We start from the raw sequence: 27,082 nt of genomic DNA on the forward strand, positions 1-27,082 counted from the left end.
ACTGGCTGAGGCTCCAGGCACTGCCTTTGCTACCATTCAGCTATTATTAGGCCCAGCGTCCTCATCTCAAATCCAGATGGGGAGCTAGAAGGGCGGGCAGGGCTGGGCCTGGCTGGCGGATGGCTGGGAACACTGCTGGGAGGCCGGTTTGGGTTTGGGCCCCACCCCGCCTGCCCTCCCTTGCCTGCAGTGGGTCCAACCGCCACGTCTACACTTGGCTCTGAGGTCTGCACCAAACACTCCCTCCCACCGTGGCCGCCTCCTCTGGGAAGGTTCAGAGCATTTCGCGGCCTCAGCACTTTTCTGCCCACCCCAGGGAGGCCAGGCCTGCGTAGAAACTATGAATTGGACACTGCATGCCTCTGGAGTCTGAAAAGGGGTCAACCACCCTCCTGTCTAGAGGTCTTCATACCTACAGTGAGGCCTACTGGGTCCACCAAGGGGAAAGGGTCCACACAACTGGGTTCAAATCCCAGCCCTACCACCGATATGCAGTGTCAACATGGACAAGTGACGTCCCCCTGAGCCTCAGTTTCTTTATCTATAAAATGGGTATAATCTTAGCACCTACCTCACATGGCTGTGGTGATGTATAAATGAATGAATAGCACATAGTAAGGACTCAGTATGTGCTAGTTATTGTTATTTCATGCTTGAGTGTGCCAGGCCCTGAGGGGGAAACAAGGATTTGGGGAGGCTGGGGATCTGGGGTACCAAGTGGCTCCACCTCCAATTGCTGTGTGACCTGAAGCCTGTTCCTTGACCTCTCTGGAACTCAGATTACCACAAGGTGGGCATCTAGGACTCTATGATGCCACAATTCAGCTGCTGGGCTCACAAGTAGTTAAGAAATATGACAAGGCCCCATGTGGGCAGAGATCCCAAATGGCAGGGTACCATGGTTAGAAGCAAGGGTTCTGGGGAATTGCCTGGCAGTTCAGTGGTTAGGACTCCACGCTTTCACTGCTGGAGCCCAGGTTCAATCCCTGGTAGGGGAACTAAGATCCCGCAAGCCACGCCATGCAGCAAAAAAAAAAAAAAAATCAAGGGTTCTGGGTTCTAATCCTGTGTGAGGTGCTGGTGTGGCTTGGCCTTGTTGAGCCTGTCTCCTCTTCTGTATAATGATGGTTCTACCTCACAACATTCAAGCTGTGAGGTTCATGATAATAACAAAACTGCCACTCATGTGTTTTTATGGTTCCAACCCACTAGGCAGCAATTATACAGGGCCGCTGCCATAAGCCTAGATTACGCCAGGCATCAGGGAACTCCCAGAAGTGATAAGTCCAGGCCGGCCCATCCAGAACCCTCTCCTTTTTCCATGAGGCTGGTCTCCTGGGGTTCATCACAACACATTGCGCATCTCAGATCCCCTTCTCCTTCCCAGGGCTCACTTGCCTCCAAGTTTCCTACATTGAAGAGTCACTCCTTTCCCATCCTTCAGCACCTAGGGCCGGGCCCCCTCCTCCTCCAAGGCCGGAAGTTTATCTGACACTGTCGCTCAGAGAACACAGCAGCTGGATGACATCATGGAGGAGACAGCCTTGCCAAACTGGTTTGCCAAACAGATCCCCAGCCCCACTCCTGTGGCTGCTGAACTTGGGGGCCTCCAGTTCTGCCCACGAGGGAGAGGGTCACAGCCCTTGGATCCAGCCAACCCCAGCAAGAACCAGTTCTTCTCCTCCAGGGTCCCCATGCTCCAGCCTCGCCTACCTGAATTTTCCCCAGCAAAGTCCTCAGAGTCCTACCTGATTTCCTTTGCTCTCATGCTGTGCCCTCTCCAGGTTGCCTTTCCCCCCCACTTCCACATGCCAAACAGCAAATGAGGGCTTTTTCTCCACAACTTTTAGAGTCCAGATACCATCTCTCCCCCTACCCTCACCAGGCTGTGAGACCCCAACAGCAGGCCCAACTCCCATCCAGCTCTAACCCCTCTACCCCTCCCACTGCCCAGCAGGCTCTAGACCCCTCATAGGCCCAAGGTCTTGGCCTTGGCTGGCCTCACAGCCACTTGTGAGCACATCCCAAGGTGGGGGTCTCCCTGAAAGTCTTCGAATTTTATGTTGTCTAGTTTGGTGGGGAGAGGGCTTAGAAAGCTCAGGCCACAACTCCCCCATCTTGCAGATGAGGAAACTGAGGCTCCAAGGGGAACAAAACTTTGCCTGGGCTGGAGCCAGGCCTAAGACCCAACACTCCTCTTGCCTCCTGACGCCAGGACTGCAGGGGTTTCTCTGCAGGACACCAGGGAGGGGGAGGAGAAGCCAGGGAGATTCAGGGATCTGGCACTGCCAGCTTGGTAAAAATATTTATTCTCAGACTGAGAGACTGGAGCAAAATATTACCCTTGGCCCCTGAGCTGCTCCAGCTACTCCCTACTCTGCCAGTCCAGGGTTGGACCTGGAGAAATCTGGACCCTTTCTGGGAGGGCCTGAAGTGAGCCAGTCCAAGCTCCTCATTGTATAAATGGACTGGCAGACTGAGGCCCAGGCCTCCCCAGTGCCCATAAGACATGTTCACCCTACTCACCTGTCACTCAGGGCCTTTCACAGATGGAAGGTCTTCCATCTCCATTTCCTGCTCCATCCACAGCCCATCTCTCCTCCTTTTCCCACTTACAAACCTCCTGGCCTTTATTCACACTGTCCCCCTGCCACTAATACTCTTTCATGTCTTTCCCCCTCTTCTCTGTGGGATGGATTTCTTTGCACCCTTCCTCAAGGATCAGTTTGCCCCTCCTCTAAGAAGTCTTCCAGGATTTCCTCCATCCTAGAAGCAGCAAGGTGGAGGAAAGGGGCTTTAGCATGGGGTAGAATCCCACTCAAGTTTGAATGCCATTACCAGCCAAGGTGCCTTCACCTCCCTGAGCTTCAGCTTCCACCTCTGTAGAATCCGGGTAATACTTATCTTGCACAGTGGTCAATTTGCATGCAACTGGTGCTCAGTAAACACCAGGACCCTCCTCATGGGACCTTTACTCCTTCCTGTGCTGTGGCTGCAAGCTTCTCCAGAACCACACCGGGCTGCCCTTTGATCTTTGTTTCACCACCATCTCGTCCCACCCCTTTCAGATAGGAAGGGAAAGCAAGTAGGTCTGGAGGAGGACCCCAGCCCTGAGGGCTTGATGGAGGGGCAGGACCCATGCTTATCTTCAGTACTACCAGGAACTAGTGAGCGCGTGTGTGACACAAAGTCCGCTCTCAGAAACTCACCTGTGCCGTTCCTCCCTCCTGGGGGGTGGGGGCAGAGCTAGTACGAAGCAGGCCATTCACTGGAGCCAAGAGCCGCCACTCAGGTGGCTTACGTATGTCCCGCCCCAGGAGGCTGTTCCAATGGGCGCGCGAGGTTTGAATAGGACCGAGTTGGCTTTGCAGGGCGCTGAACCTTGTTCTGGAGAATAAGATGACATCTAAGTTGGGAATTCCCTGGCGGTCCAGTGGTTAGGACTCAGCTCTCACTGCCAAGTGCCCAGGTTTAATCCCTGGTCGGGGAACTAAGATCCCACAAGCCACGTGGCCAAAAATAAATAAAAAAATAAAGTTTATTTAAAAAAAAAATGACATCTAGGTTAACCAGAGAGAGCCTACATGGGGCCTTCTCAGGAGAAGGGGACCTCGAACTAAAGCCCCAAATTGGGCTCTGTTTGCTCCTCTTCCCGTGTGACCTTAACAAGCCCCTTCCCTCTCAGAGCCGTGGTTTTCCCATGTGTAAAACGGGACCACCTCTCAGGGATGTGGGGATGCAGTAAGATGATACCTTTAAAAGAGTCTCAGAGTGGATACTGGCCCTCGCTCTAGATGGGGGCAAGGTGTGGTAGTGGGTGGTCACAGAGGATCTGGACAGTGGGGCTGAGGGGCTCTGCTGGAGCAACAGGCTGAAAGCACTTCCCCACAACCCCATATCACAGTGGTTAAAAGCACAGATTCTATACTCAGAAGGTGCTGGTAGGAACCACAGTTCCACTACCTATCAGCTGTTGTCCTCACCTGTAAAATGGGACAGTAATCCTGGGCTCAAATGGTCGTTATAGGGACTATATGCCTGGTACATGGCAAGTACAAAAAAATGAGTCTATATTATTATTGTTATTATTTGACAGACAGGATTCCAGACCCCACCTCCCAGGCTCCAACTCCCTTTGATGTCCATGGAGACCTGTGGGAGGCACCCTGACCTCTATCACAGGGGACAGAGTGGTTTTCTCCAGTGGGTCTGAGCTCTTGGGTCCCCTGGTTGATTCCTCATGTTGTCTTGGGCATGATGGCTCTCTCTGGGTCTCAGTTTCCTCCATTTGTTGAATTCTGGACTTCGTGTTCCCTATTTAACTCCACAGCGCTGCAAGAGGCCGACGCTGAGGGGCTTGGAAGCGAGAAGCATGACAGATAAGGTCAACATCTGTGCAAAAGTGTGTCGGCTGGGGAAGGGGAGCTGTGTGATTGACCCTGCTCCATCTGAGGTGGTCCTTGAGGTACTTCAACGTAGGGTCAAGGTGCTGCCGGCCACTTAGTCCCTGCTCTGAGGTGACCCGGACCAGGTGTGCCGAAAGCAGCCTGGGGGCAGCGGCCAAGCCAGGGCACTGAAGCGAGGAGGGGGCGGAGTCGAGTGAGGGGACAGGGTCTCACGAACAAAGAGGAGGGCGGAGAGGGACAGTCCTGAAGGCTCCGCGAATAGTACGATCCCGGGCCACTTACCGCGGCTTTGGGCGCCCTCCCTGACTTTGGCGCAAAGCTGCATCCTCCTGGTGACGCCCACCCGACCAGCGAAGGCCGCTTGAACAGTGGCCCCAAGTCTGCAAACCCCTACAACCTAGGCCCGTGAGGGGCGGGGCCTCTTCTAGGGGCGTGGCCGTCAAATTGAATTTCCCCAATGGGGCACGAGGGTGGGCGGGATCCTCCCCAGGATTGGTTGGCGCCATGGCGCGGGGCGGGACCCGCGGGGCTGCTGCCGCGGCTGGACGGGCGGCGCTTGCAGAATCCCGGGGACGGTTGCTGAGCGGGCTTGGCATCCCGGTCGCGGCGCCTTCCGCCTGACCGCTCCTAATCCATCTGTTGGATCCCGAACGACCTAAGCTGAGCCCGTGCCGGGCGGGCGGGCCGGACTAAGAGGTGGGTGTGCGGACCTCCGGGCGGCAGCAGGATCCCCGACGGGTCCGAGGGTGGAACCCGGATAGGTGGACTCCCAGGGTTATGGGACTCCTGAACCTGGGAGCCCCCACCCATCCACAGGGGCTCTAACCCATGCGATAAAGTTCTGAGGCCTGGGGAAAAGACGCTCACGGACCTCCAGGAGGCTCTACGACCCTCAGGGGTGCTAGTCTGTGGGGGCAGAAACCCTGAGGAAGCTCCTACGTTTCTCTGAGACCCCTCGCAATCTTCGGGGACCTCACACTGTGTGACAGGGAGCCATGGAACTGGAGTGGAGCAGCGGCAGGAATCCCTGAGGAGAAAGAGACTTCCCTGGGAGTCCTAGATTCTGCGTTAGGGACCCCTGCCCCTCAGAAGACATGGGGGAACTCAGAGTGTCCACAGAACCCAAGTCTGGTGATTGCTAAGTGAAGGACCCCAGCAGAGGGCGGCTGGGAGGTTGCTACCTGTCCGAGCCTACAAGGATGGGAAAAGCAAGCAGCGACTTGAACAGGCAGAGTCCGAAGAACCCCAACTGTGTGGACTAGGACCTTCCCCAGACCCATTCACTGGATGGGATGACTCGACAAGTGACTGGGGAGGGGGAAGGGATGACTGAGTGATGAATCAACAGGAGCGGGGGCAATCCAGGGGCCATTTCAGTCACCATACATTAACTAAGCACCTACGGTGTGTCACGCTGTGGGCCCTCAAATTCCAGAAAGATATTAGGGCTGCAGGGGAAGGAAAGAGCTACACTGGGAGGCTGGGTCAGGATTTAGGGGGCCATTTTGATAGGCAGTGATAGAGCAAGAAGGAGTGTCCTGAGCCCCTGAGGGCACTTTGGAAGGGGACTTCAGAAGCTAGAGGTGGCCAAGATTAAATCCATTCCCTGCCCTCTGGGTCTTTGGGATCCTCCTTCCCCCATGACAATCCTCTGGTCCTCTCCAATCCTGTTTGCCTAAGTCCAGAAGCTGGACGGATCAGTTTCTGAAGGCTCTTCCAGCTGAATTGAATTCTAAGTGTGTGAACTGGCAGGAGGAGTGGGGTGCCTGGACACCTGGCTTCATGAGGTCAGGGCAGTTGGCATCAGGGGGAGGGCGGGAAGGGGAGGAGTGGAGAGGGGTGTGTACAGAGGGCTGTCCTCAAGAATTAGAAGACAGAATGTTACCTCCAATGGCTTAAGTTACCTGGGGGAATGAGAGTGGCAAAGGCAGCAAGGACTTGGATATGGGTTTAGCCCATAGCCAGAGGCTGAGCTTTTGGGGTGAGTGGGGGCTGGGCAGGCCCTGGGGATGGGTGGGTGGGGCAGGAAGCTGTGGAGTGTGGTGGGCACCCCCTGGTGGTGAGCACAGCTTGGGTGGGCCTTACTGGGCCCTGGCTTCACAATCCAGGTCCCTACCCTCCCTGTTTGATGCTTAGATATGGCAAGGGCCCAGCTTAGGCCACTCAGCAAGCTAGCAGTCCAGCTGGCTGGACTGGCACCAGGGACTCCTACTCTTGGTTTGTTGAGTTTTCCAGCACACTACCCTAGGGCAGAGGGCACCTCCCAGCCAGGAGTCACATCACAGATAAGGATCAAACACCAATGGATAATCATGGCTTAGAGGGGGAAACTGAGGCACAAAGCCCAAGTGCCTGTGGTTTCTAGAGGCCCCAGAAGGCCTGATTCATGTCTGTCCCCTGCAGAATTCCCTGAGCTGGTGTCAGCTGCCAAAGGCACTGGGGAACTCACCAGGAGGCGACGGACAGAGCTAGGGGCCAGCAAGATGGCGGACGAAACATTAGCTGGGCTGGATGAGGGAGCCTTGCGGAAGCTGGTAAGTGGTTCCATTATCCCTACTATGAGGACAGACAAGACAGGCCAGAGAGGCAGGGCCTGTCCAGGATACCTCTCAGCTGACAAGAGGAGGTGATGGGGGAGGGCGCAGGAGAAGGGCTCCGGGGAACAGGGCTGGGGCCTGTTCCGTGTGGCCGATGCAGAGGCCTTGGTGGCATGTGCTTGTCCATGCCAGGTGCTGAGGCCTTGTTCCTCCCAGCCCCCCACTGCCACCACCTGTTTAAATAGTAACTGGTAAGGACTCACCCATGTGCAGTCACAGGTGTGGGGAGGCTGGATTTGCCTCTCTCAAGCAACAGCCTGGGCAGTACCCACCCCTGGAGGCTGGCCCAATGATAACAGTAGCAGCAATGATTAATAAGCCAGGGCACAGCAGGGAGCAGTCTGGGCGCTAAGCACACCATCTCACAGAATGGTTACAGTAGCTCCAAGAGCCAGGAGGACACTGAGGCTCAGACAGGTGAAGTCACCTGCCCAACGGCACCCAGCTCGGAAAAGGGTGTGCCAGGATCCAAACAAACCCCAAAAGGGGTCATGGGGGACCAAGAGACCTGGATAAGTCAAGTCCAAAAGAGCCCATAGAGAGAGACAGGCCTTGGGGACCCTTATGAACACTGTGACATCTAATCTGTCATTTTTCCCACTCTGAGCCTCAGTTTCTTTATCTGTAAAATGGGAGGTGGGGGGAATGTGTGTGAACATAATATCTAGGTCCTACAGTTGGCATGGGGATGGAATGAGGCGTGGGCCCAGATCTTGGCATGGAAGAAGGATGGGCCCACTCTATCCCCTTTCCCCAGCTTCTTCTTGAAGGCCGCCCTCCCCCCCAACACACATATCATGCACAGAGAGGATGTGGGGCAATATAGCAGGGCAGGCATGTGCCCACCAGCAAGGGCAGGGTGCACTGGAACTGGAAGAGGGGCCAGAGCTCCGCCCCCCAGCCCCTGACCCTTGTCCAGCGGGTAAATTAAAGATTTACCTTCCCTGGGAGAAGGCAAATGACCCACCCCACCCCCATACCATTTCTCTGGAGGCAGGGGCTGGAGCCAGCTAGCTCAGCCCAGTCACTGGGCAGTGCCCAGCCACTGCCATCATCTACCCAAGGCACTCGGCCTCTGTGTCCTCGGACAGCACCTTAGACTTTGGGTGTCTGCCACCGCCACAGGCGCTGTGTGCAGCCTGAGGGAGATGGGTTTCCAAAGGGTCCCACCACGTCAGCTCGACCTCCCATCAGGCAGTCAGAATCCTAATGTGGGTAGTGGAGAGAAAGCCAGGCCTTTGCTCATCCCCTTCTCTAGGGGTCCACTCTGAGGCTCAGGGTTCTCCAGCCGCCACCCCCCACCCCATGCGGGTTTGGGTGCTGGAAAAGGGTTTCAGAGAAGCCGGAGCATTGGCTGTAGTCCGCCCTCCCCCAACCCCGGCCCCCTCCCTGGGAAAGGACTAGCAAGACCCCGCCCCTCGTCTCGGGACCCCGGAGGTCTTTCCCATTTCGGGACCGGGGTCCTCCACCGCCGGGCGCCCGCCATTACTGCGCCCCAGCGCTGCCGAGGGTCCCGCCCCGGGCGCCGGCCTCCTGGCAGGAACTGAGGCGTCCGGAGCCGGGTTCCTCCCCGCGGGGCCGGGCCTTATAAGGGAAAGCTGACCCGAGCCCCAGCGTCCGGCCGATCTGGGGACCCGGGGACCCGCTCCCAACCTCGGCTCCTGCACATTCCTGCGAACAGGGAGGGGGGCTGTGCGGGATGGAGACACCTGGGGACACGAGCACCACGTGCTCCTCCGCCACATATAGGGACGCCCTCCGCCTCGGTCCCGGGTTCGAGATCGAGCTCTGACACTCACTAGCTGGGTGACCTGTGAACCTGGGTTTCCTCTCTGTAATCGGGGATGTTAAAGCAGGCGGAACCTGGGCGGCTTCCTGTCCTGCTGGCTCCTGGCTGGGCGCCTTGCACCGGGCTGCGTGGGAGAGGCGTGGGCGGTGCAGGCGGCTGCGGTCGCGGGGCCCGCGGGCCTTCAGCGCCCCCTGGCTAGGCCACGCTTCACTGCCGGCCGGTCCCCCATCGGTCAACTGGAGGAGCTGGAACTGAGCGAATGCCTGGAAAGTCTCCTCCGTAGTGCTGGTGGGGAGATTGAGGCCCAGGAAGACGCCGGGGCCTGTCAGACGCCCCCAGCAGCGAGGGTACAAAGTACCCGGAGGCCCGGCCCCCCGGGAAGAGGAAGCACCCTCTTTCCTCCCAGGAGAATTTCATTGGGCAGTTTCGGAAACCCCCCCATCTCCTTCCCTTTCCCCCAGTGGACAATGGCGCTTTGTACTTCCTTCCCTCCCAAGAACAGCCCCCTCCACTCAGGATGGTGGGGCCTGAGAGGACGGGGAACGCAGGACACACATCAGGGACACTGTGGGCGGACCTTTGTCTCCAGGCCCAAAGGGAAGGGTCATGCGGGAGGGTGACCAGTGGGATGAGGTTGTCCATTCCACAGCCCTGCCCCACCCACTCGGGGGATCAGACAGAGGCTCCCATTTTCCAGAGGGGGACACTGAGGCTCCCAGGGGTTGCAGAAGTGACCAAGTTCCCACATCAGGCTTTTTTCAGGGAGGAGAACCCCATCTCTGGAGCCCAGGGGGTTGGGAAGGGACACACAGGAGACAAAGGGCTAGTCATTGCATCTCTGAGCCTCTTTACCCTCTGCACAGGAGGGTCTGGACCAGCTGTCCCCTCAAGCCCGGAATCTCCTAGTGTACCACAGAGGGCTCTGGGCCTGAGTCAAGGCCAGGACTGAGGGTGGGAAGGTGAGCCTTCTCCACCCCCCCACATGATAGGCCCCCTTAAGCCCCAGGGCCTCTCTAGTCCAGGCTGGAAGGGTCCCCAATATAGTACAAGGATCTTCAAGGTACCCACCATAGCAGACAGACCCCAGCCACAGAGATATCCTCAGCCCAGGGAAAGCCCTGGAGTCATGGAAACCTGGGTTCAAATCCTGGCTCAGGTCACTTGACCATAAGCAAATCACTTCCCCCTGAGCCTCAGTTTCCTCATTTGTCAAATGGGAGTAATAAATTGCCTAGGGTTTCTGTGAAGTTAGGACAAGTAAGGGGCTCAGCACAGGATCCAGCACATGGTTTCTCAGTAAATGTTACAGATGCCTCTGGGTATCTTGTCCTCACTTGCCCTCACTTCTCTCTCTCCCATCCTGACTGGTTGGAACCAACCATACATAGCTCCGCAAGGTGGGGGAGGACCCCAAGTCATTGCCCCCATCCTCACCCACTGCCCTAAAGGGAGGCCATTGTCCCATCTGACAAATGAGATGTTAACCAAGACCAGGGATGTTAAGGATATGATCCTGACCACCCAGCCAGGACTGGATTGGGGCTGGAGCCAGCTGGGGGTCCTGGCTTGAGCCTTCCGGGAGCCCTCCCATATCTCCTCAGGAATGTGAAGACTGAAGGCTCCCTGGAGGGCTCTGTCACTTGTCTCTACCCTCTTCAGACTGGGACAAGTGAGCTCATGGCTAAGCTGGGCCAGCCCACACTCCCTGCTGAAACCTTTCCCCCTCCCACCAGGCTCCCCTGTAGATCAGGAAGGAATGATGGGAGAAGAGACTAAAAAGGAAGGGAGTAGAGGGTTCCTGGGCCTACCCCTGAATGATTTGGGGGTGGGGGCGGAGGAAATCACTTTGCCTATACTTGCTCCCACCTGGCGCACACCCACACTGGAGGCTTATCTCTGCCATTATCTTCCTGGGGGCCCTGGGCCTGTCCTCTCTCCCTTGAGCCACAGAGGCTCTGTAGGGGGTAGAGGAGTGAGGGGGGGCAACAGGATTGGCTGACTGCCCAGAGAAGGTGCCCTTTCCTGGACCTGGTTAGACCAGCCACCCCCAATTTCCCAGGGAGTGACAGGCTAAGAAGCTGGTGGGAGCACCTGTCCCCCATGGATGCCCTCTCTAGGGCCCTGGGTGGACCCTAGTGCACCCAGGGGTGTTGGCCCTCCCACTCTGAGCCCCGGCCCCTTTGCCCCTTCAGTAGTGGCTAGAGCAGGACCAGTGCAGAGAGAACAACAGCCCCCAGCCAGGCAGGGAGCTATGACTCCTGAGGGCCTGCCCCTGCCTCAGTTTCCCCATCTGTCCAGTGTGGACGAGGCTGCCACCCATCAGCAGGGCTGTGGTACTTTGGGAGTCTCTCGTGCTCACAGCTAGATTCCAGCAGCCCAATCACCCTTCCCTCCCCAGGGACACTGTTAGGGGCCCATAGGATGGCCTCCCTCCTCTTGCCACGACTCCCTGGTTCTTGGGGGTTTGATGAAGGGCTCTAAGAGGCAGGAGTCGAGTCACAGGAATGAGCGCCTGACTTGGCATCTGGCACAGGTGGGTGGTTGCTGGCTGCCCACTCTGTGAATCTTAGTCCACGGTGGGGTGTCCAGAAGCCCTCGCTGCATGATCTGAGTCTCCCCCTGAGACCAAGTTTGGGTGGGCAGGCAGGCACATGACGGGCTTGGGGCAGAGGGAATGGAGACAGACCACTCATTGTGCCCCAGGCCAAGCCGTGGGCGGCCAGTGCCCGCCCTCCGTCCCTGGCAGCCAAAATGACCTGCCCCTCACCACCCCTTGCCCTGCAGCTGGAGGTCACAGCGGATCTAGCAGAGCGGCGGCGCATCCGCTCAGCCATCCGGGAGCTGCAGCGGCAGGAGCTGGAACGTGAGGAGGAGGCCCTGGCATCCAAGCGCTTCCGTGCCGAGCGGCAGGACAACAAGGAGAACTGGCTGCAGTGAGTGGCGAGGGGTTGGACATGCAGGTGGGGCTGAATGTGCCAGGGCTCAGCTCGTGTTGTGCAGGCAGGCATGAGCCATGTGTCTGCTGCCCATCTGGGTGTGCAAATGGCAGCGCAGGCACGCATTTGGAGTACACAGGGATGTTGGTGGGCACGGACCACATGCCGGTCATGGTGTCCTGGCCACGCCCATGTGATATTAGCGCTCAGGTCCATGGGCGTGCATGTGCCAGCGTGTAGCCAGAGGGTGTGCACAGCTACCTGCCCCTCTGCCAAGGTTCCAGGTACCCTGTCCTGGCCTCTGCCCTCAGCCCACATCCTCTATGACCTGGCCCTGGCAATGGAGGTTATAGTCATGGTGTCCCTGCAGCTCTCAGCAGCGGAAGGCTGAGCAGCAGGCTGCTCTGGCACGGCTGGCAGGACGGCTGGAGTCCATGAGTGATGTGGAGGAGCTGACCACACTGGTGAGGCCTGGGCCAGGGCAGGGGATGGGGGCAGGGCAGGTGAAGACCTGGACTCCACATACCCGTGGCCCACCCCTCACCTACAGCTGCGAGGCGCTGCTGAGTACGAGGAACGCAAGCTGATCCGAGCCGCCATCCGCCGTGTACGGGCCCAGGAGATTGAGGGTACGTGCCCTGCCCTGGCCCCACCCCTGCCCTGCTGCATGCTGCCCCCAGCAACGCCTCACCCTGACCCCCTGCCACTCACCTGACACTTCTCCCTTTCCCTCCAGCCGCCACATTGGCTGGAAGGTTGTGCAGCGGGCGTCCCAGCAGTGGCTCAAGAGAGGACAGCAAGGGGCGGGCAGCACACAGGCTGGACCGGTGTGAGGTAAGGGATGTGGGCAAGGTCCTGTGCCCATGGACGCCAGCAGCACAGAGCGCCTATGTGTCTTTGCTAGATTGGTACTTAACTGAGGGGGCCCCCAGCTTGTGTTTGGGGGACAGTGGGACTCTGTCAGGCCTCTGCCCACTCTCCCAGGCAATTTCTAGTCACATGTCTCCACTCCAGAGTTTGTCTCTACCCAGGCCTCCCCCGCAAAACCAGCTTGTCTACACTGCTCCCAGGTTCCTGACTGTCACTCATTACCACCCTGTTGACCTCCCTGCTGGCCTCCCCGCTTCCACACCTACCTTCCATCCCCACACTGGCCATCCAGCCTCCACTCAGCAGACAGAGGGATCTCCCTAAAATGAAAATCAGATCCTGGTACTTGCCCAGCTTAAACCATCTGAGGCTGCCCCTCCCCCTCCGTACAGCCCAGTTCCTTACCTTGGCTTATCAGGTCCTGCTGTCAGGGGCCAGTTTCGGCTCTGTTCTCCAGGGAGTGTGGGTGAGAGGTCGGGTCGTGCAGGTTCCCTAAGTGGCCAGCAGAGGCCGCTGGGTCCCTGGTCCTGGCAGGACTACCCACTAACCCCATAATTAACCAGGCAGAGGCCAGGGGTCAGGGGCCTCCACGCCAGAAATTGATTAAGTCTGGGAGTCCCCAGCAGGTCTCCTGCTGTCCCCAACCCCTGCCATTAGGATCTGGTCATCTCTGAACTGCCCTTGACTAGGCAGTGCCAAGAGGTTGGGAAGTGGGGATCAAAGACGGCCCATGGTGTGCCAGTGACCGTGCTTGTGCAGATGTGCCTGCAGGAAACCGTGTCCAGCCCCTCTGCTTTGCATGCCCTGCCCTGGGTGCCTGCCAGCCTGGAGAGCCTTGGCCACATCCTGTGGGTCTCCCACGGGTCTCCCGCAGGTGCCAAAGCCAGAGGAACAGGAGCAGCAGGCAGAGGTCCCAGAGCCAACTCCAACCCCCAATGGCACCAGCCATGACGTGACGACAGTGACACTACTGCTTCGGGCCCCACCTGGGGGCACACCCAGCTCACCTGCCTCAGCCGACAGTTCACCCCCCACTACCTCTCCTGAGCCTCCACTGGAGCCTGCCGAGGCCCCACGCCCTGCCACTGAGGCTCTGGGTGGCTCCAAGCCACCTCCCAGCCCGCCCAGGGCTGCCAGCCCTGAGCCCCAGGAGCCTCCAGCCACCCCCAGCACGGAGGGGCAGGTGGTCAACAAGGTGAGTCTAGATGAGGGACAGGGATGCTAGGCAGGTGAGCTCCCCAGTCTGGGAGTCAGGCCCTGCCCATGCCGTGTCTCCCCTGCAGCTCCTGCCTGGCCCCACAGAGCCCCCTGCTGCTGATGGCCCTACCAAAGGTCCCTCCGACACAAAGAGAGCAGGTAGGGTTCCAGCAGAGATAGCTAGGGGCATCTGCCTCCCTGGGCCTCCCCTTCCCTGCCTGGAAAATGGGTTCTTGTGCCTAGATGGCTCCAGTGCCCCTCAGGTCCAGGCAGGCTCTGACACTCCTCCCACTGCTCCTGAGGTGTCCCCACCCCTCCCCACCCCCCCACTCCCGCACCCATGGCCAGAGGCCTCCCTGCAGCCTTGAAAGGCAACAGGCCTCAGGCACATTCTTTTCCCCAATAAGGGAGTGCGCCCATCTCCCAGCTGGAGCCGTGGGCAGTGCTGGCCAGGGGGGTGTCCACCATCCCCATCAGCAGGGAGAATCTGGGCACCCTTCCTCCAGCCCAAGCCTAGCCCCAGCCCCCAGGAGTGTCCAAGTTATCCCGGGGTCAGGGAAGGAGGGGCCTGTAAGAGAGACGCAGCTGAGTGGGGAGGCTAGGAGCTGTGGGAGGTGCAGGATGGTCTGGGGAGGCTGGGGAGGTTGAGGTGCAGGAAGGGGTTGGGAGGCTGAGGAGGTGTGGAAGAGAGGACTATGAGAGGTGGACCCCACCATCCACTCTCCTCTCCCTGCGCCCACATGGCTGCCACCACCTTCCCATGCTGCCAGACCTGGCTGGCCCTCGCCCCTGCCAACGCTCCCTGTCTGTGCTGAGCCCCCGCCAGCCAGTCCAGAACCGAGGTACTGCCAGTTCCCACAACCCCGGGCTCTGGGCAGTCCCTGTCCCATCCCACCACTGACAGCCCTCCTGTCCCTTCTAGAGCCCACCCCCCTTGCCAGCGGACCTTCCCTGTTCCAGCGGGCTGGCTCCGTACGGGACCGTGTGCGCAAGTTCACATCCGATTCTCCTATGGCTGCTGGGCTCCAGGAAGGCCCACTCCGGGCAGCCCTAGGTCCCTCGACCCCTGCAAGGCTCCCAGGCTCCTCCCACATCAGCACCACCCCTGCCTCCTCCTCCAGGGGCCCCTCCTCACGGGGCCCCAGTGACACCTCCTCCCAGTTCAACAAGGATCAGCGAGGAACAGCCCGGCCCCTGGCCCAACTTCAGAGCTGCCCCAGGGAGGAGGGCCCCAGGGGGCGGGGCTTGGCTGTCAGGCCCCTTGAAAACAGAGCAGGGGGGCCCATGGCCCGCTCAGAGGCGCCCAGTGCCCCGCTAGCCGTGGCCGTGGGCACTGCTGAGCCAGGGGCCAGTATGAAGACCACATTCACCATCGAGATCAAGGATGGCCGGGGCCAGGCCTCCACGGGCCGGGTGCTGCTGCCCACAGGCAACCAGAGGGCAGGTAGGCCTCCCCGCTGCCTCCCCACTGCTGGGGATGACTGCCTGCAGCCACCCAGCTCTGCACATAGGACAGATGCTGTGGTCAGGGCTCAGGGTGTCTCCAGAGGGTGCACTGGGCGCCATCAACCTGGACTGGAATTACCCTCACCCCACCTGATCCTGACCATAGTCCTTCTCCCTATCCAGAACTGATGCTGGGGCTGCGGGCGCCCCCCACCCTCCTTAGCACCAGCAGTGGGGGCAAGAGCACCATCACGCATATCAGCAGCCCTGGGAACCTGGCTCGGCTGGGCAGTGTCACTCACGTCACCAGCTTCAGCCATGCCTCCCCTGGTAGCCGAGGAGGCTGCAGCATTAAGGTGAGCCCTTCCTCACCCCACCAGCCTCACCGTCAGCCTGCTCATGTAGACTGCTTCAGGGTGCAGGGCTCTCAGGGCTCCTCTGCTCTGCTCTTCCCCTACAGCACACACAGGAAACTGAGGCCCACAGAGAGAAGGTGACCACAGTCCACAGACAGTTGGTGGCAGAGCTAAGGCCAGACCCCCACCTATCAGCCACTAGACATGTCAGAAGCTCACTCTGTACTGGCCTTAAGCTTCCCACATGGTGATCTCTGGTCCTTACTCCAGAATTGGTCGGTTCATTCCTCGTGAACAGATGGGACAACTGAGGCTCAGAGAAGGGTAATAAGGGCTTGCCCCCCTCTTCCTGTAGCAGCCCCAGTGGCCCTGCTCCCAGCCTATACTGAACCTCAAGCCCCAAGGTGCAGAGCCGTTCATCTGCTCATCCAAGATCAGCCTGGCCCGTTAGGAGATTGGAGATTAGTGATTACCATCTGCGTCAACAACTCGGGGTGGTGGGGGGCCTGGGCAGAAGCACTGAGGGGGAACAGGCAAGGGGGTGCCAGTCAGGTGAGGCAGCAGCCTAGCAGGTGCCACGGGAACTGAATCTGCCGCACCCTTCCATTATTCATTCTGGAGCCCGGGATCAGCTGGCTGGGAGCTCAGCCTGGGAAGGGTTCCCCAGCGGGCTGCCCAGCTGCCCAGGTAATGGCCTCTGTGCTGTTCCAGGGCTGAATGGGACTTTGAGGTGAAATGGCTAGAGCCAGCTTTGGGCTTTCTCAAGGGTGATAGGGAGAGGGTGGGGGCAGGAAAGCACCCTTCACCTCACAGAGCAGGACCTAACTGCTCTCTGCCAAGGGAGTGAGGAGAGGGTGGCTGAGGCCCTTGGGGTGGATGGGAGGTGCCACAGGGAGCGCCAGGTATGACCACCTACTTGCCTCAGTTTCCCCAGCCAGAACCAAGGGGAGGCAAATCGCGTGCCTGTAATGCACTTGCTCAGAGTCTGTGGTTGGATCTGAGCACCAGAGGCAGGCAGAGGACATTTATCTCAGGGATAAAGCACTTGCTACTACAGATTGCTTGAAGTCCCGCCTCTCTGTGCCTCCATTGCCCCCATCAGTTCAAAGCTTTCTAAAACAGCATGGCATGAGGGCAGAGGACGCAGGCTCTGGAGTCTGGCAGACTGGGTCCTCAAGGCTAATGCACGTGGTGGCCCAGACAGGCCCATGCCTTACTCCCTGCCTCAGTTTCCCCACCTATGGGGCATGGGGCCCCGGCCTCGGCAGTCCTTCAGAACCTGTGCAGACTTGCTGTACTGCCAGTCTGTGATCTCTGCAGGGCCAGGGCCAGGCCTGGCGGTCCGCCTGCTTGGGCAGGCCACCCCTCCCCCACTGCCCCTCCAGAGGGAGCCCAGAATAGGTTTCTATTTGGGCTACAGCCCCAGCTGGCAGGTGGCGGGCTGGGAGGCCAGCAGGGGCGGGGCAGGCCCACTGCCCTTGCCTTCGCCCTCAGGCCAGCTGCAAAGACTGACTCTGCCAGACAGAAGCAGCAGTCCCTACCACTGCCCCCTTCGTCACCCCACCATAGAGCCCCCACCATCACCATGCCGGGGGTACCGGGGCCCAGGTCTGAGCTGGCCGCAGCCCTCGAGGAGAGATTGGGCCGGGCGTTGGAGGAGCTGCGGGCAGTGGCGGAGGCAGGCCGGGCGGCAGTGACCCAGGCAGCTGAGGCAGCTGCCTCGGCCGTGGAGCCGGTGGCCCGGGCAGCTGAAGAGCTGCGGGCGGAGACAGCAGCGCTGAGCCGGCGGCTGGATGCGCTGGGCAGGCAGGTGGAGGTGCTGAGCCTGCGGTTGGGGGTCCCACTTGTGCCTGACCTTGAGCCCGAGCTGGAGCCCAGTGAGCTGCTCCTGGCCGCTGCGGACCCTGAGGCCCTCTTCCAGGCGGCCGAGGATGCTGGGACCCCTGTGGCCCACCCGCCTGCCTTCAGCACCCGCCGCCGCTCCTCTGCAAGCCCTGCCCACAGCGGCAGTCTCGTAAGTCCTTACGGGCTGCAGGGAGGCGGGTGGTTTTGAGCCAGGCTCTGCCTCTGCTCAGTGACCCTAGGTGGCCTACCACCTTCTCTGAGCCTCAGTTTACCTATCTGTACAGGGGACTGGGGCACTAGCGCTCCAAGACTGAGGCGAGATGGTGCCAGGCTCCTGGCCCTGAGGCACACGTGGCGGCTGCCCTGGCAGCCCCTGGCCGGGGCCCAGCCTCCAGCCCCACCCCCACTCCCTGCCCCTGCCAGGCCGAGCCTCCCTGAAGCAGCTGCCACCTCGGCTCTCCTTACTCTTACAGCAAACAGAGAGGCCCTGCCAGGAGGGGAGGGGCTCTGATAGTTGGGCTGGGGGCTTGTCTGCAAGGGGCTGGGAAGATGCCCTGGGAGGGGTGGGGGGCTAGATTGGGGTTGGAGGCCCCTTAGGGGGTGATTCATGCTAGGGGGTGTGGGGAGCAGGGGCGAGCTTCAGAGAGGACTTGGCTCTGGGCAGCCCCGGTCAGACACCTGGTCAGGAGCCTATGGGCCCTGGTCCAGCTCCCTTGGTGTGTTGAGGGCGGGCATGTGCTTGCTGCCTGGGCACTGGCCCAGGAGGACCCAGGCTTTGGGAGCAGGCAGGACAGAGCACAGCCTGCCTGGGAGGGGGGTGGGAATGAAGCCGCGGAAGGAGCTCAGATTCAGGAGTTAGGCTAGCTTCAGCTCAGATCCCAGTCTGCATCACACTTATAGAAGGACTGTGGGCAAGTCATGCAGCTACCCTGAGCCTCAGTTTTCCCTTCTGTTAAATAGGGACAGTAAAATACCTAGTGTTTATACAGTGCTCACCACTGAATGGAAATCACCATTATTGCCTCCCTTAATTTATTAAGACAGTTCTGGGTACATGGGAAGCCCTACAACAAGGTTCTCAGTACCTCTTCTGTGAGCCTGACATCAACATGGTCATCCTTGGGCAGGCAGTCCAGCTGGCTAGCGGTATTTCAAAGGCTGTGCCAGAAGCCCCAGGGCCTGGCCCCCTGTACTTTGGGGCATGGTTGGTTTCATTTACACCCCTGCTTAAAGTCCCTGCCCTCTCCGCACCACACAGATGGAGCCAGAACCAGCAGAGCCCCCCTCTGCAGCAGTGGAGGTGGCCAATGGCGCCGAGCAGACCCGCGTGGACAAAGCACCAGAGAGGCGGAGCCCTCTGAGCACCGAGGAGCTGATGACCATTGAGGATGAGAGTGTCCTGGACAAGATGGTATGGCCAGATCTGGTGGACTGGGGGTTGGCAGGGGCCAGGGCCAGCAGGCACCAGATAGGCAATGACAGGGACTCTGTCTGCAGCTGGATCAAACTACGGACTTTGAGGAGCGGAAGCTCATCCGGGCTGCGCTACGTGAGCTCCGACAAAGGAAGAGAGGTAGAGAGCCCCATGCCTCCCCCTAGATCCAGCGGCTCCCCTCATTGGGGTATATTTGTGGACACTCCAGCTCAGTAACGCCCTCCCCACCTTCTTCTCTAGACTCAGCTTCTCCTTTTCTAGACCCAGCTCTTCCCTTGCCTCCTTTCCCCAGATCCAGCTGCTCCGTTCCCTAGCTGCTTCTCTCCCGCTTCCTAGACCGAGAACCAGCTTCTCTTCTCCTTCCTAGGCCCAGTTACTCTCTCCCCCAGCTACTCCTCCTTGCTTCTCCAAGTTCTGTCAAGTACTCCTTCCCTGAATCCAGATACTCCTTCTCCCAGCTGCTTCTCTCTCCTCAAGGTCCACCGATGACCACCTTAGCCTCTGCTTCCTCCCTGCTTCCCCTTCCCTGAACACAGCTACTTCCTCCCCAGACCCAGCTATTCCTTCTTCCAGATTCTAGATTCATTTGCTTCTCCAGATACTCTCAATTACTCCCTCTCTGGATCTAGCTGCTTCCTGCAGGGCCCACGGATGGCCACCCAGTCTCTATGCCCACCCACCTGCTTCTTCTTTAGGCCCAGTTACCCCCTTTGTCAGCTTCTCTCCCAACTACCCTTTCCCTGGATCGAATTGCTTCTCAGATACCTACAATCACTCCATCCGTGGATTTAGATATTTCTTCCTCTAGCTGCTCTTCTCCCTGCTAAGACCTATTTGAAGGCCTGCTCAGCTACTGCCCTCACTCAGCTTCTCCTTCCCTGGCCTCTGCTGCTTCCTCCCTAGATGGAGATACTCCCTCCGGACTCAGCTTCTCATTCCCACAGAAACTCCCTTCTTGGACCCAAATACTTTCCCTTTGAGTTCAACTATTCCATGTCCCCTTGTTTCTGAGTGCACCACACCCCGCCATTCCCTCCCAAGTTATAGCTACCCCCTCACCCCCAGCTACTCCTAGAGAGGACCGTTGTCCCCTGTGTCTTCAGTATTGCTAACAAGTTGCCCTCCACCCCATCTGTGTGCCCCGTGTGCCTGTGCATATGTGCTTTGTGGGCGATGGCGGCCTTCTGGGCATGCGTGGGGCATTCCACGCCCAGACCAGCGGGACAAGGAACGGGAACGGCGGCTGCAAGAGACACGGGCCCGCCCAGGGGAGGGCCGTGGCAACACGGCCACCAAGACCACCACGCGACACAGCCAACAGACAGCCGATGGCTCAGCTGTCAGCACTGTCACCAAGACCGAGCAGCTCGTCCACTCCAGTAAGGGGCTGAGCAGAGATCAGGGCTCAGGGTGGGAACATGTCTACCTTGCTGGACCCTGTGCTCCTCACACCCTTCCTCTCATCCCTGCCCCCGCAGATGATGGCAGACGGACGGCCCGCACCACCACGGTGGAGTCGAGTTTTGTGAGGCGCTCAGAGAGTAAGGCCGCCTGGCGTCTTCTCATGCCTGCCTGCCAGCCCACCTTCCTCAAACTCTCTCCGAACTTCCATCTGTGTGTCTCTCTGTCCAGCCGTCACTTTCTCTTCTCTGCCTGTGGCTACCTCCATCCCTCTACCAACCTCCCCCCCATCTCCCACATCCAGCCCAGGACCTCACCCTGCTCCCCTTCCCCTTTCTTGCAGATGGTGGTGGCAGCACCATGATGCAAACTAAGACCTTTTCCTCTTCATCATCCAAGAAGATGGGCAGGTGAGCACAGGTACCCACTCCCAGACCATGGAGGAGTCAGTGTCTCAGGGGACCTCACTGCACACCCATTCTACAAGAGGGGACACAGCCGGGGGGGGCAGAGTGGGAGTCAAACCACTCCTGCTTGCCTTGCCATCTCACCTAATTCTCAACCGCACCATGGGGGAGGCCAGAGATTTGCTCGGGGTCTTAGAGAAGCCTCCCCACCACACTGAGCTGCTGGTGGCACTGCCACTTCCCAGTGTCTACAGACCATGTCCCATGTCACAGAGCATCTTTACATCTTAGCCCCATGAAGGTGGGATACACCCGATGTTATAGAGCATTTTGGGGCAGGTAGGATCAGAATTCAGGCTGGGAACCAGAGGGGTCCAGGAACTCTGAGTCAGAGACTTATATTCAAGTCCTTGCGCTGCCCCCCATGCTCTCTGAAATCTAAGGCCAAAGGCCTCTGTTTCCTCATCTTCAGTGGAAGTGGTAAGAGCCCCTCCATACTCTTGTGAAGTTTAAAATGACACATAGAAAAGGCTCAATAGACACTAGCTATTATTATTATTACCATTACTGTTATCACATTGGTTGTCATTATTAGTTGATAGGGCTCAGAATCTAAGCTCACCTGTAACCTGACGATACAATGAGCCTTCGCAGAAAACTCCCCAGGGTCCAAGTCTGTTGAAAAGAGCTTGGCTCCCATTTTCTTGTCGTTTGAGCCTCAGTCTACTCTTCTGTAAAATGGATGTGATGAGAGCACCTCCCTTGCTGGCCGGCGTTGCCGGTGGTGAAGATACCGCAAGAGAGTAGGATCTGGAGTGTGACAAGGCCCCTCCCTTGACTCGTGGGGATCGAGGCTCAGGAGCGGCCCTCCCCGGCCCTAACAGTGGCATACCCACCCCTCAGTATCTTCGACCGAGAGGATGAAGCCAGCCCGCGGCCCGGCAGCCTAGCGGCGCTGGAGAAACTCCAGGCAGAGAAGAAGAAAGAGCTGATGAAGGCGCAGAGCCTGCCCAAGACCTCGGCCTCCCAGGCGCGTAAGGCCATGATTGAGAAGCTGGAGAAGGAAGGCACCGCTTGGTGAGCAGCAGTTGGCGGGGCGGGGCCGCACGGGGCGGGGTCTGGGCTGTGGTGGGCGGGGCCAGAGACGAGAAGGGAGCGGCTGGAGCTGTGGGGGGCGGGGCCTGAAGGTAAAGAAGGCGGGGCTGGGGCCTACTCGGTGGGCCGATGGAAGAGGCGCCCCTTGTAACCCCGCTCCCGACACCACCCCCACAGCAGCTCTGGCGGACCCCGCGCAGCTGTGCAGCGCTCCACCAGCTTCGGTGTCCCCAATGCCAACAGCATCAAGCAGATGTTGCTGGACTGGTGCCGAGCCAAGACACGTGGCTACGAGGTGAGCTCTGTGAGACCAGGTGGCCAGGCGAGGGCCTCCTCACCCTCACAAGGCCCCAACTGCAGCTGTACCCTTCACAGCCACCATGTCTGGCAGAGAAGATGGGAATTCCTCTTCTGGGATGAAACAGGCTCAAAGGACACATAACATGCCCTACATTCCAGGATAAGTGATTAAGGGGCAGGGCCTAATGAGGGCCCTTGGATGGTGGGCACAGTTCAGGGCCAGACCCCACCCTTAGAGTCCCCTCCTCATTGTTCTGTCAGAGGCACTGGGTAAATTTCTGTACATAAGGGAAGGAGTGATGAGGGCATGACCATGGCCTTAGCTGGGTGGTGCTGCGCCTCTTGGTCACTCTGTCCCCCTAAGCAACAGACACGGGAGTTAACAAACTGAGTTGGAGGAGGCTACCTACTGTGCAACCTTGAGCAAGCTACAGGGCCTCTCTGAGCTCAGTTTCCCTAGATCTGGATTACCAAAACACTGGAGGATGAGGACTTCCCCAGTGGTCCAGTGGTTAAGACTCTGGTTAAGACTTCCACTGCAGGGGGCATGGGTTTGATCCCTGATTGGGGAAGTTCTGCATGCATGCCTCATGGTGTGGTTAAAAAACAAAACAAACAAAATACTGGAAGGTGGAGGACATAGAGAGCTGACCAGTCTTCCCACTACCCATAGCATGTGGACATCCAGAACTTCTCCTCGAGTTGGAGTGACGGGATGGCCTTCTGTGCCCTGGTGCACAACTTCTTCCCTGAAGCCTTCGATTATGGGCAGCTCAGCCCACAGAACCGGCGCCAGAACTTCGAGGTGGCCTTCTCATCCGCTGAGTAAGTGTGGGTCCCAGCCCTGCTGGTGTCAGCTGGGCGTCTGGGGCTGGGCATCTGGGCCGGGCCCAGCTGCCCTGAGGCCCCCTGGAGCTGGTCAGCTGCACTGTCATTCAGTGGCTGAGACCCCCTTCCCCAGAAAGCCCCCATCCTCTTCCACCCCACCCACCTGTTGCTGAATGTGCCAGGTGCCCACCGGAACGAAGGAGCCAGAGGCCCGCCTACCAGCCCAGGCCAAGGCCCATCAGGTGGCCCTGTCCATATCCCCTCCATTCTCCCTCTGCCCCCTTCTCCCTCTATCTCTCCCTTTCTCTGTCTTGCTCTCCTCCCACTATCACCAGAGCTTCCTGCTCCCACGGGATCCCGGCTGGAGATTCCAAAAGGAGGATCCTGGCCCGGGCACCGTGCCCGCCCAGCCTATATAGGTGTTGCCAGAGGCTTATATAGGACATCAGCAAGCCCTCCACTTTGGAATCGTTGCCCCATCTGCTCACCTCACCCTCATCACCCTCCTCCATCTGTCTTTCTCTATCTTTCTCTTTCTGATTTCCCCCCGGATTTCTTCCTCTTTCTCCTCCCTCCACCTCCTCTCACGCCTCCCTCACCCCCCCTCCCTGGGGCACGGCCCTCCTCTCCAACCTCAGCGCCAACGCCATCGCCCCCACCCCTTGTTCCCTCCCGCTTGCCCCGAGAGTTCTCTGCACCTGTGACTGATCTGGCCCCCCACCCCTGTCTGCATTGCACACCATTAGTGATGGGTAGTGAGCGGCACGTCCACAAAGGGGAGGGGGCATGCGGGGGGCTGGCAGACTGCAGCACTGAGAACGTAACTGAACTCATGTCTCTGTGTGTGTATGTGTGTGTCTCTCTGTTCTCCTCCCCTCTCTCTTTTCTGCCTCTTCCCCTGCTGCCCCGCTCGGGCCCCGCCCCCCTGCCCCTTCCCGGCCCCCTACCCTCCCCAGGACCCATGCGGACTGCCCGCAGCTCCTGGACACAGAGGACATGGTGCGGCTTCGAGAGCCTGACTGGAAGTGCGTGTACACGTACATCCAGGAGTTCTACCGCTGTCTGGTCCAGAAGGGGCTGGTAAAAACCAAAAAGTCCTAACCCCTGCTGGGGTCCCACGGTGAGGAATGCCGCCTTGCTCCCCTGTCCCATTACGCTGCCCCGCTGGAATCTGCTCAGTGGGGCACAAAGAAAAGCCAGGGAAATGGCAGGAGTGGGGGTGGGGAAGCAGGGGGACCCTGAGAAGAGCCAGAAGGAGCCAGGCACGGCCTTATCTTCTGTTCAGGACCTCACAGGCAAGGCTATTCTCCTCAATGGGCAGTGATGAGCCAGGTGGGCAGGACTGAGATGGAGGAAGCCCAGGAGGCCATGGGATCCCCGGGGAGACACCCGACCCAGCTGGCAGGTCCAGGACAGCTCTCAAAAAAGTGCAAACTAAGCTGGCATCTGAATGACAAGTTCAGGCTTAAGGAGAGGGAGTCCCAGGCAGAGGGATCAGCCAGTGCACAGGGGTGGGGTCGAGGGAGGTGGAGGGCATGGCACACCCAGGAAGGGAAGGAAGTTTATTTAGTCTGGATGTGAGGGGGAGGAAGGGGTCACAGTCAGGAGTCTGAACTTCCTTCTGAGGACAACAAGAGTTATAAAAGGTTTTCAGACAGAGAAGGGATATATGTGGTCTGGTAGCATTGAAGAACAATCCTTGGGTGAGGCCTGGATGAGGGATGGGGAGGGGAGGGGATGGACTAGACAGTTAGAGAAGCTTAAGCGGAGGGGTGGGGTTTTTGATGGACCCACTTGGGAGGGAGAATGAGAGTCAGGGAAGCCTCCCAGGCCTCCAGTTTGTGCACTGGGAAGTTGGGGGTGCCATGCTCCAAGTTGAGGAGCTCAGGCGTGAGGCCAGTTTAACAGGAAGTTATTTCTGGTGGGAGTCCTGGATCCCCAAGCCAGCTGTGGCATTTCCTGTCTGGTCATCTCACCTCAGGGCCACAGTAGAGATTCAGATCCTGCACTAACTGCCCATTACAGACCAGGAGCTCAGAGGAGAGAGGTGGGCTCAGAGCGTGCCAGGGGTTGTTAGGTCAGAGCTAGGGCCAAAAACTGGAACTCCAGACTCCCCACCTTGTGGCTGTTTTCCTTGCCCCATCACTTTTCCCACCCATTTTGTAGGGAGAAGAAAAGACGAAGGCCCAGAGGGAGAAAGGGGATTGCCTAAAGTAATGTGAATCAGGGACAGAGCTAGCAGTGCACTCAGATGCCCCTTGGGGCCTGGAGCCATTGTGGGGGGCAGCCCACACGTGCACACATATACTCAGAGAAGCTGTGCAGGTGAGGGAAAGATGGGCTTGGTGCTGTCTCCAGGTCATATATGGACTTAGGAGCTGCTGCCCAGCAGGCCAGCCTGGAGGGAATGGGGCCCAGTCCGGCCCTGTTCCAGTTGGAAAGTGTGACTCAGCCGTGCTGTTGCTCGAATTGCCTGGTGTTTGGCCTGTCACTGGGGCAGCAGGAGCCCTGAGCCGTGAGCCCCGGTGTAAACAATGGCTTTATAAGGTCTCCAGGGAAGACACCAGAGATGGGAGGGAGCTCCACTTTGGGAGAGGCCAGGATCCCTGGGGAGATAGCCACAGCTGGAAGAAGCTGCAAAGAGAGGCCGCCTCTTCACCATAGTACAACTGAAACAAGCTGGGGCAGAGACAACCTCAAGGGCACATAGCACCTCAACAAGAGAGCCAGAAACCTCTCACTCATCCTAGGTGCTTCCAAGGACTCAAATGAAGCAAAGAATGACTATACTATTGCAGAAAAATGGGGAAACTGAGTCACGGGGCAGGGTTTTCTCTAGCTTCCACAGCTGGCCAGGAGTAGAGCCTTGACAGAAACAGGTCTCCTGTTTCCCAGGCTTCTTCCCCAAAGGAGTCCTGGTGAGCTGAGAGTAGGCCCCAGCCCTTACATTGTTTGACATTGAAGGTCTGACCTTGAAGGCACAAGATGGAAGGTAGTCCTGGGCCCTTGGGTGTCTTGGGAACAGGAGCAATTCCTGCCCTCATGCCTTCCTTGCCAAAGGAAACTCACTTAACAACATTGACAGTGCTAACTGTCATATATATGCCAGGCATGGCACATGGGAGGGAGCAAGTCCTGCCCCTGAATGTGATGTAGTTGGTCCAGTTCGTATTGATTGGGACACTCATCTGCTTCCCCTGCTCTACCCAAGTGGGTAATAAGAGTTAAAGAACTGTCTCTCAGACATACACACACACCTCCCTGGCCACCATCTCACACAGCAGGGCTGTCCCTTGAGGCAGATGGGGGTTCTCAGGCTGCTCTGCAGGAGGTACCAAGCCAGGGAGCTGGCAGATAATCCTGGGCCCAGAGGGTCACTGGAGTGGGTCCTGGGTGCAGGGAAAGATTTGAGGCCCCTTGGGTACAACGGCCCCACTGAGAGGCTTGTGCCAGCTGGAGTGTGCCATTGAGGGTGAGAAGGAGGCGGCCCTCCAGAGAGAAGTGGGTGGGGTCTGGAGTGAGGACCTCCCCCGGGCTAGGGGTTGAGACCCCAACCCTGCGCTGGGTCTGCTGCGCCTGGGCGCAGGGATGGGGCAAGGATCTCCTCCTTAATCTCCACATGCCTTGGCCTTGCTCCCCACAGAGGTGCCTCCAGGCTTGGGTGGCTGGGGCCTGGGGCTTCTGCCTTCCTAGAAGGCTTTTCCCCCATTCAGTCGATCAGGAGTCGAGTTTATGGAAGACCAGCGGGCTGCGGCGTTGTAAAGACCTCTGGGTAGAGGGTCGCCGCAAGAGTCGGGGCCGGCACTGACAACCACCCCCGTGCCCCCCTCCCCGCAGGATGCTGGTGGACTGCGTACCCCTCGTGGAGGTGGAGGACATGATGATCATGGGCAAGAAGCCCGACCCCAAGTGCGTTTTCACCTACGTGCAGTCGCTCTACAACCACCTGCGGCGCCACGAGCTGCGCCTGCGCGGCAAGAATGTCTAGCTTCCCCACCGCCCGCAAGGCCGCAGCGGCAAGCTGCCCCCACCATCCAGGCACCGTCCCCTCCCTGTGCGCCTGCCCACCGCTGCCCTGTCTGTCGCGACACCTTTCCACGCATACACACACAGCGTTTTGATAAATTATTGGTTTTCAACGACCCTGATTCCTCTCTGCCTCCCTTGGGGGGCT

At 58.8% G+C, this 27,082-nt stretch overlaps 1 protein-coding gene across 5 annotated transcripts; it reads left to right on the forward strand.

The window, feature by feature from the left end:
* The first annotated feature begins 4,973 nt into the window (after window positions 1–4,973).
* Window positions 4,974–27,050, forward strand: SMTN (smoothelin). 5 transcript variants are annotated; one of them, XM_082667344.1, is made up of 21 exons: window positions 4,974–5,102; window positions 6,810–6,940; window positions 11,577–11,725; window positions 12,099–12,192; window positions 12,279–12,357; window positions 12,465–12,562; window positions 13,473–13,793; window positions 13,882–13,954; window positions 14,566–14,637; window positions 14,718–15,239; window positions 15,425–15,597; window positions 18,701–18,853; window positions 18,940–19,015; window positions 20,092–20,256; window positions 20,356–20,418; window positions 20,622–20,688; window positions 21,589–21,762; window positions 21,958–22,075; window positions 22,754–22,905; window positions 23,865–23,933; window positions 26,746–27,050. In XM_082667344.1, the coding sequence occupies exons 2-21, from the start codon at window positions 6,890–6,892 to the stop codon at window positions 26,894–26,896; spliced, it is 2,820 nt and encodes a 939-aa protein (XP_082523470.1). In that variant the 5' UTR covers window positions 4,974–5,102; window positions 6,810–6,889; the 3' UTR covers window positions 26,897–27,050. The 5 variants fall into 5 exon arrangements, with proteins under 5 accessions (XP_082523470.1, XP_082523466.1, XP_082523467.1 ...); XM_082667340.1 differs by having other exon boundaries at window positions 23,865–24,028; window positions 26,746–26,885; XM_082667341.1 differs by having other exon boundaries at window positions 21,961–22,075; window positions 23,865–24,028; window positions 26,746–26,885.
* The last annotated feature ends 32 nt before the right edge of the window (window positions 27,051–27,082 follow it).

The sequence above is a fragment of the Grampus griseus genome, assembly GCF_964374135.1.
Source record: "Grampus griseus genome assembly, chromosome: 12".
In the NCBI taxonomy this organism is placed as follows: Eukaryota; Metazoa; Chordata; class Mammalia; order Artiodactyla; family Delphinidae; genus Grampus; species Grampus griseus.